The following is a 14,069-nucleotide window of genomic DNA, read 5'->3' as shown; positions in this document are numbered from 1 at the left end:
AGAAAAGTCATAGCAGAATAATCACGAAGTTCACCTCTCGCTGGTTTAGGGTTATGCAAGTGATGACTTGCATTTCATCTTGCTGTGGCATGACACAAACGGAACTTGTAAGATGAGATCCTTGGCCAAAGTAAACCCAGAACATGGCAGCTTTTCTAACTGTGTGGCAAGAGTGTGAGGCTCACAGGATGTATACAGCCAATATATATCTGAAACAATCTTGCAACACTTTATGTAATCGCATTAACTTGCATCATCGTTCAGAGGTGGAGTTGCAGTAAAACTAGACAGGCCTGGAATCACGAACCTGATGTGCTAGTCGGGCATTCCATTAACCTTGTAATGCAATGAGAATAATGCAATTCCTGACAAATACAGCCGTTGTATTCTCACACATTCTTAATAACTACTGAATTTGGCTTCAAATATAACAAAGTTATATTCACGTTATCTCCATAGAGTTGTCACACAGGTAAGCATCAGAGCACAAGAGGAAGGAGTTTTTGGGTGTAATGTGTTTTGAAATCAGAATGGAAAGATTTAAATACCAAAGTCAATGCTCACAAGGTGCTTCATTACACATACATGTGTAGGAATGCCTTTCACTGTATTTTTTTTTTTTTTACTTTGAGTGCCACATGTGTAGCTGATAAAAAATAAAGCAATAGCATCTGATATATACAATAGGATACAACAATGGCAGACCAGCAAAACCAAGAGAACATACTACAGTAGGAGTTTCTGCTCACAGAAAAAAGGAGCATCTTCATTTTAGAATAGTATTTAATATAGCCTTAAGGCAGACCAAAAAAACCTGAATTTAACAGAAAATAAATATCATCCCCCACAATTATATTGGTATTGATAGAGTAAACCTCTCTGAAGCTAGTGATTGTAAAAACCAGTGCTTTATATGGCTTCAAACTATAACACAAGTATGTTTTGAAAGCCTAAATAAACACATGAAACACATAAAAACACATGAAACACATAAAAGAACTGTCAGACACCTGGGAGAAGTTGTCCTTGCACATTGTTCAGCAGAGATGTGTCTGAGTAGGCATGATTGAGAAGCAGAAGGAAGTGCCAGAGAAACGGAGGAAAAAGGCATGAAAATACAAAGACAGATTATTAAAGTGACTCTGGAAAAAGCTGGGGTGGGTGAGTTTACAGTTAGGCACCTGCCACAGCTGCAGGTAAACCACAAAGACTTGCAGGTCATTCGTTGCCTATTCTGTTTGCACAACAGTGTAAAGCTTCTTAATCATTACCTTTACACTCTGTATGCATACTTGTACTCAACATTATTTTGGTTGTCTTTTTCTCAAGGTTACAGTGTGTTGGCTACAAAATACTATTGAGGGCTGAAGTGTAACCTCATCTCTTCTAAATTAGCCCTAAACCACAGAACTAATAAATACTGAAACTCGCTAAAGGCCTTTTTCAGGAAAATGTTCTGTGGGACGTGGTTCACAAACACTGACCATATTAATTCCTGTTATGTACTCCATATAATAGGTCTAGATTAATTTCAATACGTATTACAAATGGCAGCTACAATCAAATCTGAATATGAAGCACCTATAAACACGTTGAAAACAGCTGCTGTTGTAGGTCTTTACTGTAGAAAAGATGCATATAGCTATGTAGCCTAAGAAAAGAGAAAACCCTGTGGCCATTTTACTGGCTGCTTCACAGTGAGAAGCAAAAACCCTAGACCTTGAACATCTGGTGATTGTCAGCTAGTCGCTTCTGCTAAAAGATAGGCCAGACCAAGTGTAAAATATATCCAAGAATTCACCTCTTTTCATTAACCCTTAACTCCTACACCCTTTAGCATGAGAATAGTGCCCTACAGCATAGTTCTTGCATGTTTTTGGATGTTCTAAATGTTTCTGTTACTGACACATTTTTATAACTGCACTTCTGTTACTGCAGGTCTTCGTTTCTGAGGGAATTTTTAAGCAATTAACATTCTTTGTGATTTTATAATAGACAAACCATAGTTATCATACTTGGTAACATACTTCTTCCTTCTCTAAGTGCTGTATGCATACGTGGAATGTTTCTGTTAAATAGGCACACTGGGAAGGCTTTACCTCTGGTGAATGTGGTAAACCTCAGGATCCTGGTAACCCTGCAGCATTTCCTAGAAGTGTCTTCAGAAAACCAGACAGAGTCTCTCTTTCACTTTGTGTTTATTACTCTGAATCACTAGCAGTTGCTTTTATCTGTTTAGCAATTTCTCTCATTTATAGCTCTGAACTACTCTCAGGTGAATCTTAAAAACATAAGGTGTTTGAGCAACATAATTGTGATAAACAATTTTACCTTTAAAGTTAAAATTAAGAGGAAATATAACCTGATTTTTAATACACACTTTTGCATGGGAAGGTGCAAGAATCCAAGCAACCACTATTCCTGGGCACACATATGCCTCATGAAGACATTGTCATTCCAGCCCTCTTTTATTTTATGACCAGTTTAAGCTGAACTTGTTAAGAAATTGTTAGTTATTAGGTACCCCACATAGGATTGTCTTGCGTATTGTATTTTTCAGGATAGCATGTAGCCCGTATCTATCAAATAGTTTTCATGTATGATTTCAAGAATGTCTCTTAGATCATGGGAGATACTAGGCACACTTTTAAGACCTGGTTTAGTATGTCAAGGATGTTGTCTGGGAAGCTAGGGTCCAGGTTAGAAAAGCTAAAGCCCAGTTAGAATTAAACTTGACTAGGGTTGTTAAGGATAACAGGAAGGGATTCTGTAGGTATGTGGCAAACAAAAGACAGACTAGGGACAACGTAGGCCCTCTCTGGAAGCTATCAGGAGAAGTGGCTGCCCTGGATTTAGAGAAGGCTGAGGTTCTGAATGACTTCTTTGCCTCGGTCTTCACTGGCAAAGGCTCTGACCACACCACCCAAGCCTTGGAAGGCAGATGCAGGGACTGTGAGAATGTACACCTTAGGCCCACTGTAGGAGAGGAATTGGTTCGAGACCATCTTAAGAACCTGAACGTACACAAGTCCATGGGACCTGATGAAATCCATCCGCAGGTCCTGAAGGAGCTGGTGAATGAAGTTGCGAAGCCGCTGGCCATCATATTTGAGAAATCATGGCAGTCAGGTGAAGTTCCCGATGACTGGGAAAAGGGAAATATAACCCCCATTTTCAAGAAGGAGAAAATGGATGACCCGGGGAATTACAGACCAGTCAGTCTCACCTCTGTGCCTGGCAAAATCTTGGAGCAGATTCTCCTGGAAGGCATGCTAAGGCACATGAAAATCAACAAGGTGCTTGGTGACAGCCAGCATGGCTTCACTAAGGGGAAATCCTGCCTGACCAATTTGGTGGCCTTCTCTGATGGGGCTACAGAACTGATGGACAGGGGTAGAGCAGCTGATGTCATCTACCTGGACTTGTGCAAAGCGTTCGACACTGTCCCACACGACATCCTTGTCTCTAAATTGGAGCGACATCAATTTGATGGATGGACCACTCGGTGGATAAAGAACTGGCTGGATGGCCGCACACAAAGAGTTGTGGTCAATGTCTCAATGTCCTGCTGGAGACCAGTAACAAGTGGTGTCCCTCAGGGATCGGTGTTGGGACTGGTCTTGTTTAATGTCTTTGTCTCTGACATGGACAGTGGGATTGAGTGCGCCCTCAGCAGGTTTGCCAATGACACCAAGCTGTTGATAACCCTGGAGGGAAGGAATGCCATCCAGAGGGACCTCGACACGCTTGTGAGGTGGGCTGATGCCAACCTTATGAAGTTTAACCATGACAAGTGCAAGGTCCTGCACCTGGGTCCGAGCAATCCCAGGCACATCTACAGGTTGGGCAGGGAAGAGATTAAGAGCAGCCCTGCGGAGAAGGACTTGGGAGTGTTAGTCGATGAGAAAATGAACATGAGCCAGCAGTGTGCACTCGCAGCCTAGAAAGCCAACCGTATACTGGGCTGCATCAAGAGGAGTGTGACCAGCAGGTCGAAGGAGGTGATCCTGCCCCTCTACTCTGCTCTCCTGAGACCTCACCTGGAGTATTGTGTGCAGTTCTGGTGTCCTCAACATAGAAAGGACATGGAACTGTTGGAACAAGTCCAGAGGAGGGCCATGAGGATGATCAGGGGACTGGAGCACCTCCCGTATGAAGATAGGCTGAGAAAGTTGGGGCTGTTCAGCCTGGAGAAGAGAAGGCTGCGTGGAGACCTCATAGCAGCCTTCCAGTATCTGGAGGGGGCCTATAGGGATGCTGGGGATGGACTATTAGGGACTGTAATGACAGGACAAGGGGTAAAGGGTTAAAACTTAAACAGGGGAAGTTTAGATTGAATATAAGGAGGAAGTTCTTTCCTGTGAGGGTGGTGAGGCACTGGAACGGGTTGCCCAGGGAGGTTGTGAATGCTCCATCCCTGGCAGCATTCAAGGCCAGGCTGGACAGAGCCTTGAGTGACATGGTTTAGTGTGAGGTGTCCCTGCCCACGGCAGGGGGGTTGGAACTAGATGATCTTAAGGTTCTTTCCAATCCTAACTATTCTGTGATTCTGTGATTCTATGTCACTCTTGACAAACCTCCAAGTGAAGAAAACATTTTGTAACAGCAATGCCCAATGTTCTGCTTTGGCTGATGCGTGAGAGAATGGTACGGGTAAAGGGCTTCAAGTGGCCAAGACTTCTGGAAGTTGAAAGTTTTTTTTGACTTAAGAAAATGAACTGTGACTTGTGTCATGTTTACTGTGAAATAGAGATGCCAAGGTCTTGCAAGAAGAGGAAGTACAATGGTGATTTCACAGGCTATCCATTAGTGCTAAATACTTGAAGTGTCATATCACCATTTAGGATACTCGACTAAAAACTACATCTCACTGTAACAAAAACCAAATAAATAAAACAAAGCGCAAGACAGTTTTTATTAAAGATAAAATGCAAAACAAAACTCATGTTTACAAGCTTTGTTTTAGAACGGTTATTGTTAAAAGCACTGCATTTCTCATTTCAGAGAAAATGGAACTATTTTTTTTTTCAGTATTCCTAGAAGAACCCCACACCCCCTGAACTGACATTCGCAGGATAACTTTTCCTTGCAAGATTACTTTTGATTGAAGTATTTACTTCTTATTAATATTGTCATTCAAATATATTGATTTGCTTATGTAGGCATAGTATTAAAGTAGATAAGCAAAGTTTTTCATTCCAAAATGGTCAAAATGGCATTTGTCGCTTCTTTTAGAGAAAAGGATTTCATTAGGTTTCCACGTACTATGTTGAGTTAATCGGACACCCCCAGCACCGTAGGTCGTGCCCGGTCACCTGACTGTGACTTCCCCAACAAACTACACCAGTGCTCTGAATTCCCTTGGGGAAATCGGAGGAGTCGGGAGCCCCCTCATCAGCGTGTTCACTTTCCCGGAGCAACCCACGGGGAGACGGGGCCTGCTGGGTTGTAGCCGGTGTTGGCGGGACCGAGGACCCCGGGGCCGAGAGGCGCTCGGCGGCGTTTCGCCTTCGAGGCGCCCCAGCACCACCTGCCTGGCCCGGCTGCCCCGCCTCTCACCGGGACTCGTGCCGCGGTCTGCCCGTGCCGCCGGCGGCCAGGAGATGGCGGTGGAGCCCGGCAGGAGCGGGTCGGCACGTTCTCCGAAGGCGGCTGAGAGGGGCGTGGGGCAGAGCCGGTGCCCACCCGGCTGTGGATGCTGTGCGGCCACACGGGCTTCCGGGCCCGGGGGGGTACGGGCTCTGCCGCGGATGGGCCCGCCCGCCGCTTCCTCTTCCCCCGCTGGCCCGGCGCCCCGCGGAGGGTGAGCGCTGCCAGGGGACGCGGCCGGGGGAGCGCTGAGCGCTGGTCTCCTCCTTTCCGTCCCGTCCAGAAGGGCCTGAGCTCCGCGCAGCCGGATTTCTCCCGCGTCACGGCAGTGAAAGGTCGGGGCAGGAGGCGGCTCGGAAGGGGAATCTGCCGCCAGCTCCGACACTTCGCCCCTGCCCCTCCCTCTTCCCCAGCGGCCTTCACCCAACGCGAGGCACGGAAGCTGGGGCTGGGTGTAACAGGCCCGGTGCCCGGTTAAGAAGGGAAGTTCACTGCGGGCCAGAGCGGACACCTGCCCGTGGCCGATTGCAACTACTCTTTATTCCCACGAAACGCAGCCCTCCCGGCGTTGTCCCCAGCTACATCCTTAGCCCTAGAGGAAGCAGCGAGTACAAAGTAATACCCTGTTCTTGGCTGGCGTGCTGTGCCTTGGGTGGGTGAGTGAGTGAGTGACTGTCGGCAGACGTCTGAGCAGGTGCTGCGGCTGGGCAGAGCGAGGCAGGCAGCCGGTTCACTTCGTGGTGTCCCCCCAGTTGTTGGTAGGCTGCGTTCCGTCGAAGACCCAGTGCAGCTGTTCTTTTGATCCTCCTAAGAAATAAGAGCCTGGATTTAAAATAAAGGTCCAGTTCAGAAGATAACGTGTGAAACATCATAGTGAGTCTTCCCCTCTTCCTTACAATGGACACTCAGTCCTTGAAGGGCCTCTCTCAAGTCCTAATGGGTTATCTCAGTAATGGTACTTCAGTGCCACCTGCCCTGGGCAAATGCACAGTGTCGCCACTGTAAATCACAGCCAATTGCATACACCAGTTAACATGCAGTTTTGGCTCCCACCTTCTCCAGCAAGTAATCTTAGAAATTGAACGGTCACCATTCCTATACAAATAGGAGGCTTCTTACTGAAAACAGAAGTACACAAAGTTGGCAGTTCTCACGTCCAGAAAACTTACTAGCTTCTTGCATACTACTGCTTTATGAGCCAGTTAGAAGAATCAAAACCGTGAGGGTTTTGGGAATTTCAGGAGTCTTACATTAACTTGTTTTCCTGTAAATGATCCAGAACTGTTCTTGTAGAATAGGAAGTTTTTTTTGAGTATTTGATCCTTGCAAACCAGATTGATTTAGTTATGTGTAGTACACATATTTCAGTTAATAAGAATGACATCCTTGAGGAGATCTTCCCAATGCAGCTTAGAGAATATGCTGTTGTTACACTAATGATTACATAGTTGGGTTGAGAAAACAGCAGTAAGTGTTACAATAAAGATATGTGAGAAAGTTACATTTCTTCAATAGGTAAATGCAAATATTTTGGGAGATGACAGTTGTCTTTCCAAGACACAGTGCCCCAAAACACTGGAACACTTTTGCATTCCTGAGATAGGAGGCAATATGTGTGCTAAGTACTAATATTAATTATTACTATTATTAATTAAATAATATTTTGAATACCTCAGCTCTGTGTCTGCTTTGTTCTTGCTGTTGTAGTTTTCAGCTTCATTCCAAGTGGGAGAGTTACCGGGAGGCTGCTTATTTTGGGGATTCTTCACTGTGTTGAAGTGGAAGTGTAGCTGAATAACTTGTAATTCCAGAGAAATGTATGCTGAAGACAATACAGGAAGTTAATGGAAAGCTGCAGCTTGTTGTAACCTACTGTATACTCCTGATTTTATGTTTTTATTATTTATTTTCTCCAGTGACTCAGCTTTTTTAATCCTCATGAAGTGCTTAAAACCCATTGCAGCAGTTAGAAGCCAGAACAGTCAGTACTTTCAGTGATGATTTTTATGCAGCTGTCTGCACAGGTGGGCTTTGTGAGCATATCAGAATAAGACGACTTTGTGTCATTGATTGATGTAAACCTCTTTAAAGTCTTACGCATTTTCTCCCTTGTCTTTTTGCATTAAGTGACAAGAGACTGATGGAAAATTAAATTGCTCTTATTTAGTCAGGGTGAGGAAGGCAGTGAAAAGCTGTGGCTCTCCCAACATTACGTGGATTTTCAAACTTAAACTTGTGTGGCTGATAATAAAATACAGATTGGTTTGAACACAATGCTTAACTGAGTCATTTTAACAGGGGGAGAGGTGGTCATATTGCTTCTGTTCCACTACTTAAAAAAAGGATTGTTGTCAGAATATCTAGAGTGTGTGAAGCAGAGGTTGCTTGAACATTACAGCTGTGTAACTGACCCCAGAATAAGTGCAGGAAGTGATTTATACAGTAATGTTATGAATGCCAAAATCTATTCAGATTATTGTTGCATATGCTTCCTGTTTTACTGTGTCCTTTGCAGTTGTTTGAGCCTTGTTTCGTGCCACCATTCTCAGAAGGTACTTTTTGAAAAGCAGCAGTGCCCTGTACATTGTTAAATAAAATGCCAGCCCATGTAGCAAAGTGCTAGGGAAAAATTACAGTTTAGAAGTTTGAATTACTCCAGAAATGCAATTCCTTCTTGGTTTTCCCTGGTAGTACAATTCTCAGGCATGGACTCTTAAACTTTTTGGAATCTATTTATTCTTAGATTTTTGTGTTTTTTTTTTTTTTTTTAAGGATATTTGTAACTGGATTGTGTTTGTTAGAAATGCAGGTGTGGTTTGTGATAGGCTTGCATTATGAGTCCTGTGGAATCCAAGCTTGAGGTGACAGCTATGAGGACAGCAGCAGTACAGTGATTCTGTACATTTTCAGTACAGCACACCAAAGTTAAATTTTTGACCTGCAATACAGTGAAAACTAGGAAGGTTTGGGATGCCTTGTTCATATTTATTCTCATTTCTTTATGTTTCAGAGTGCTATGCCAGGTCATGATCCAGCATCTACTGTACTTACTGACTTCCCTGTTTGAATTAGGCTATACCTAACTGTATAGCTAGTGATACACTGTGCTGTAAACTGTACATGATCAGGTGACTGGATGCTATCTGATGTAAAAAATACGCTTTCAACTTGGCCATTATTATTTCTAGGCGAACACTGAACTTACAGTATCAATCTTATGCTTTGGCTTTTTATCTTAGAGCCTAGGAGAAAGAGAGGGAGCCAAGTGTAAAACACATAATTTCTGCTGACCAAGATCAGCAGCAGAGTACAAGGAAAGAGACAATTTCTTCTGAAACAACCCAATAGGAAAGTCAGACATCTCCACTAAAGCAAATTGGATGGGTATGCTGGGTTTCCTCCCTCCTATTTTGATGCTATTACTAGTGAATAACTGGGATTTTGCATTGGTCACTTTTCTGAAGAAACAGATGTCTGTTACCTTAAGCATAGAAATGAAGAGAAGAAAGGGCTATGTGGTACTCTTGCTGGTTCACTACACTCAGAGGGCTAGGAGCTTTTGAGTCTTAAGATAGTGGGCTCTGATTTATGCTATGCTAGGTAAACTAGTTATTAACTGGCAGAGCCCTAATGTCTAAGTACTAGTCCAGTATAACCTGTCCCCATCAAGTCATGCGTGCAGGTGTGTATGTATTCTGAAGGGGGACGGGAAGAGTACCGCACAAGAACCTGCCCTCCAACTGTACAGAAGATAGGCATTCCTCTCCCCTCTGCTGGAGAAATCGAGGAATTTAAACATGATATGACCTTGTTGCTAAACAGTCACTGCCAGAGAACACAAAATTGGGCTGATCTGCAAGGAACGGTGACCTCGGAGCTACACAACTGTCCTATATTAGAGCTGACTTTGAGCTAAAACAACTAAACCCCTGGCAGGGTGTATTTAGGGGCAGAAAGGTTGCAAAGCCTGTTGGAACACTTAGGGCTCTGACACTCATTTCCTTCTCTTTCGATCAGCCTGTTTGGATTTTACTGTGTTTGCTGTGACCTTGCTTTGAAACCAGTTTGGAGTGGTTCTGTAGGGTCTGGAGTGGAGTCAGTTCTGTACTGTTTACCTGAGCAGGACCACCATTCACTTTAGTGAGAGCAGTGCTTGACGAAGGACTGATACATTTATTAGCTAAAAATTAAAATGCGTGTTTGAGGCCAAGAAATACATTTAATTAATTATGCTTACAAAATTGTGGATCAGTCAGGCATAAAATGAGGTAGAATCCCATGCTCTTTTTCCCAAGGCACTGCTTGTTCCACAAAGTCTGGTTTTGCTTTCAAGAATAAGTATTATTTGTAGATGTGTTTTTACAGATTGTTAAAATTTCAACTAATTTTAACTTGATGATTCTTTTTTTTCCCCCAGCTTTTGTTGCTGAGCACAACGTCATATGGTATGGGGTATCCCTTGGGTCAGTTGTGGTCAGCTGTCCCAGCTGGGTGTCCTACCAAATTCTTGTGCGTCCCTAGCCCATTTGCTTGTGAGGCAGAAACAGAAAAGGCCTTGACTTTGTGTAAGCACCGGTCAGCAGTAACAAAAACATCCCTGTGTTATCAACACATGTTTGGTCACAAATCCAAAACACAGCGCTACACCTGCAGCTGTGGAGAAAAGAAACTCCCAGCCAAAGCCAGTACACCATGTATTTCAGATGTCCAATAATAATACTACAAGTGCTAACGCTGGTAACCGAGTTACCTCTTTAAAGAAACTAGACTAATCCATCCATATCTCAGTACCCTGGGTAGTGGAAGACAAGAGAGCACACTGTCACTTCTTTCTCACAATCAAAATGGAAAAAAAAAAAGGGCTACCATTAGCCTAAAAGAAGCCTCCCAGCAATCTGATTATTAGGAGAATGAAGCAGTATGGTTGAGTTCAGTTAATGCCATGAATATATTTAAACTGCTCAGAGAGAAAGTTAAGCCAGTTAGGGGAATCTGGCAGAGTTTATGTTGACCCTTTTCTGAATACTTGCAAAATCTGCTTTTAGTGAGCTGAAATTGTCTTTTGTATGGGGCAGGACTTAATTTTTAGAAACTAATGCTCTGCCCTGCTTACTTCCTGTCATTCCTTTCCCAGAAAGATGATGTATCTATCTCATGAGAATGAAGTGGCTAACAGAGATAAAGCCATATACTTCTGGGGTAAGCAACAGCTGAGATATTTTAGGGAATGTACAGACCAACAGGATGAGTGGTTTTAACTTAAAACCTATGTAGTCCTTTCTGTTTCTGTATTGGGATATCAAGTATTTCATCACACTGCTAACAACAGAACAAGGGGGCTTGCTTGTTTGGTTGGGTTTTGCATTGTATTTTATTTGTTTTTTAAATAATTTGTCTTCTTCAATTGATACCTTTTTTCTTCCTGTAAGATTAAATTCAATAAGCTAACCCAAGTTTATCCTTTCAGCCAGTGTTCTATTGTCCCATCTCACAAATCCACAGTGCTTGAGAAATTTCAGGGAGCCATGAAGAATGTAGAAAGGAAAGTTTCTGGTGCAGAGGTGAGTGATCCAAACTTGTTCTTACCACGCTGAGAACGACTTTTTGATGTACTTCTGCAAAACTGGCTCCAAAATAGCATGCTATTTATTGTAATGCATTGGATTTTGTTGAAATATTCTTGTAGGTTAACTCTGTCACCTTATTTTAAATTCAGCAATATGTTATTCTAGGGTTAATTGAATTTTTTGCATAATCAATCCTTGTAAGTAAAGAGGGTTGAATTAAGCTGTTGTTTAATATGAACTTACATTAACAATCACAGCGTTGGTTCTATTCTTGAAGTCTGTATTAAAACAACCTTAGGCATATTTTACTATATTACATCCTTGCCTTTGAATGAAAGGTAGGCATGGCTGTGCATCTTGGCTAAGTTAAATTCTTTAGGTATTAGGACATCTAAAAAATTGGTTACCAGGTGTTTTAGTGCCTTTTAAGCCCATCATGTGAGTTTGTATCTAAATTACACATTTTCTGAAAGAAGACTGAAAAGGGTTTCAGCATTTAATCAGAGCTGCTGTCCTTACTAGTGTTGCAGTATTAAGGAGATATTCAGATTATGGAAGTTGTTATTTAATAAATAGATATCATGCAGTAGCTGCAGATGCTACAGCATGCCTGATGTCTGGCACTGTATGAACTGCTTGAAGAGATAGTAATCCAAATGAACAGATACAGTAGATGATTAAGATAATATGCAAATTTAATGTTTAAAAGATGAATAATGTGTTTATAAACATATCGGATATTCAACATATAAAAGTGTAATGTGTTTAACAAAAAGGTAACAAATTTTCCCTAACACCAGATACTCTCCTCCTTGTATTTTTACCGCTCTTCCTTTGTCTCTTGGCAGCATGCCTGTCACCCAGGGGTTAGTCTCGAAGGGTAAATGTAAAAAATTCATGAAGGTCCTAAGTTATGAAATTGAGGCTCCGCAATTTCTACTGAAATGCAAGTTTCCTTAAAGCCTTCTGTTTTTCAAGATCAATATTCCTCTCACTCATCGCCATTGCTGTTCCAGTGATTTGATCATTATGTATGCATTACCACAGTCATGCTTTTGAAAGAACATGAACTGAAAAGAGAATTCATTAATTTAAAGACTGGTGGCTACATTCTGTTGCCATGATCACACGTATTTGAGTAGACTCTTTACTGGGGCTGTTTGTAGGGCAGAGCATTCTACAACCTGAGCAGGGGCACCAGGATCAGGTACTGTAGTTCTAACTGTTAGTTTATTTGAAAAATGCTGGCAACATTTTTATGGTGACCATGTATCAGTATGAATACAGCTTTGGTGTAAAGGGACAAGGAATGCTGCCAAAGTGAGGAGACAGAGAGCTTTTTATAGAGATGGCCTGTTATCTGCAGGCTAACACAAAAGAGAATTGTATTCCATTTATGTAGTGGACGAGCCTGCTTCTACACATTGCACCTTGAGTTTCCCTTCTGGGGGTCTTGACTAATAATAACATGAAGGTTAGCATTTTGGGTAGAATGAAGGGCATCCACCCTAAAGACCACTGAGATGGGTGTATGCCATAGGAGCAAGTAAGACAGTCCTTCAGCCTGCATCAGTGGCCAGTTACAGCAAGGGGAGGTAGGAGGAGAAAAAAAATGACAAAGCCTGAAGCAAGAAGCAGGAAAGAATCCAGGGGCTATAAAGGGTGCCCCCAGAAATCATTCTCCTCTGTCTTTCCACATCTTTTCCCCAGAAGAATGTGATTTTTTATGCCTACAGAAATGCCTGACTTAGGAAGAGTGAATAAGCTTTCCATTATGTCTCTGTTCTTCCATTCTTCCCCCACGTAACAAAGCTATTACTTTCCTCACTTGGCGTTACACAAAATGGCTATTCATCACTCTTTTGTATTACCCACCTTGCTTCTAACTCTGTTTGTGCATTATTGGTAGGTACAATGGCAAGGACTGTCTTTTCCTGCTCAGAAAATCCTTTTACGTTTTGGCAATTGCTGGAAATGGAAATTAATAATAATGAATGGGGGCTTATTGGCTGAGACATTTAGATGTCATCTTTTGCAGCTTATGTCCCACAAAGCAATTACAAAAATTGGAGAATGTAGGCAAGAGATTACTTCTTCAAGAACGTTTGCCAGCTTGCTGTGTGGTTGTATTAGAGGTAATTCAGCGAAGTTCTTTAATATTTTATCGGATTTCAATACTGTAGGCATTGCCATCATACTTGCAAAGAATGTGAAGTAAAATTGGGATCTAATGAGAAAGAGGGTTCAAATCCTTCAGCTTCTTAGTCTCAGATAGGCAATCTCAAAATTTAAAATGAATCCTCATTTTATTTACCCTGTTGATGGCATTTTTGTTTGGAACCTTTGAACAATATAGTGAAAATGATGCATCTGAGCATTATTCAAGGAAATATTATATTACCTACACGTGGTTTCTGATGAAACTTGTTTCTTCATTTTTTGCCTTACATACGTTTCATGCTAATTTGAAATCTCCAACTTCTGAGGAATTCCTACTTTAGCTGTACCAGAGTATTGCTTATTCATCTAATTGGAATTAATTTGGATTGACTACTTGGATAAAAACAAGTATAACTCCTTTAAATTTCCAGCCTTTTACTTAAGAATCTAATAATTATGGGTAATGTCGATATTTAAAGATACATTAAAATATTGATAATCTAAAGGCAGACATAGTTGGGAGTGGGTTTGTTTATTTGATGGTTGGTTAGGGTTTTTTTTTTGCAGGCAGCACTGTGGCTTGGCTAGGGCCTTAGTAAGGGGACTGTAAGAGGGATGCTAGAGGAACTACATGGTGGGGCAGGGGATATTTTAACCCCCAAAAGGGGAAAGTTCCCTTTGTGAAAAAGGAGGGTTTACAGGGTGGAAGGCAGGGGAGTGTTTAAAAGCACTTTCCCTCTTTGTCTGGGAAAA

At 42.1% G+C, this 14,069-nt stretch overlaps 1 protein-coding gene across 1 annotated transcript; it reads left to right on the top strand.

Moving 5' to 3' along the window:
- Positions 1–6,486: 6,486 nt before the first annotated feature.
- Positions 6,487–13,536, top strand: LOC133264994 (OCIA domain-containing protein 2-like). Its single transcript, XM_061445191.1, is given in 5 exon segments — positions 6,487–6,544; positions 8,885–8,973; positions 11,057–11,149; positions 11,982–12,102; positions 13,318–13,536. Coding segments are annotated over 5 exon segments (465 nt in total). The 3' UTR covers positions 13,422–13,536.
- Positions 13,537–14,069: the final 533 nt, after the last annotated feature.

Source organism: Pezoporus flaviventris, unplaced genomic scaffold (assembly GCF_033815535.1).
Source record: "Pezoporus flaviventris isolate CSIRO_AGI_PZ_B2104156 unplaced genomic scaffold, CSIRO_AGI_Pfla_v1 ptg000002l, whole genome shotgun sequence".
Classification (NCBI taxonomy): domain Eukaryota; kingdom Metazoa; phylum Chordata; class Aves; order Psittaciformes; family Psittacidae; genus Pezoporus; species Pezoporus flaviventris.
This window is presented reverse-complemented; position numbering and strand designations above follow the sequence as displayed.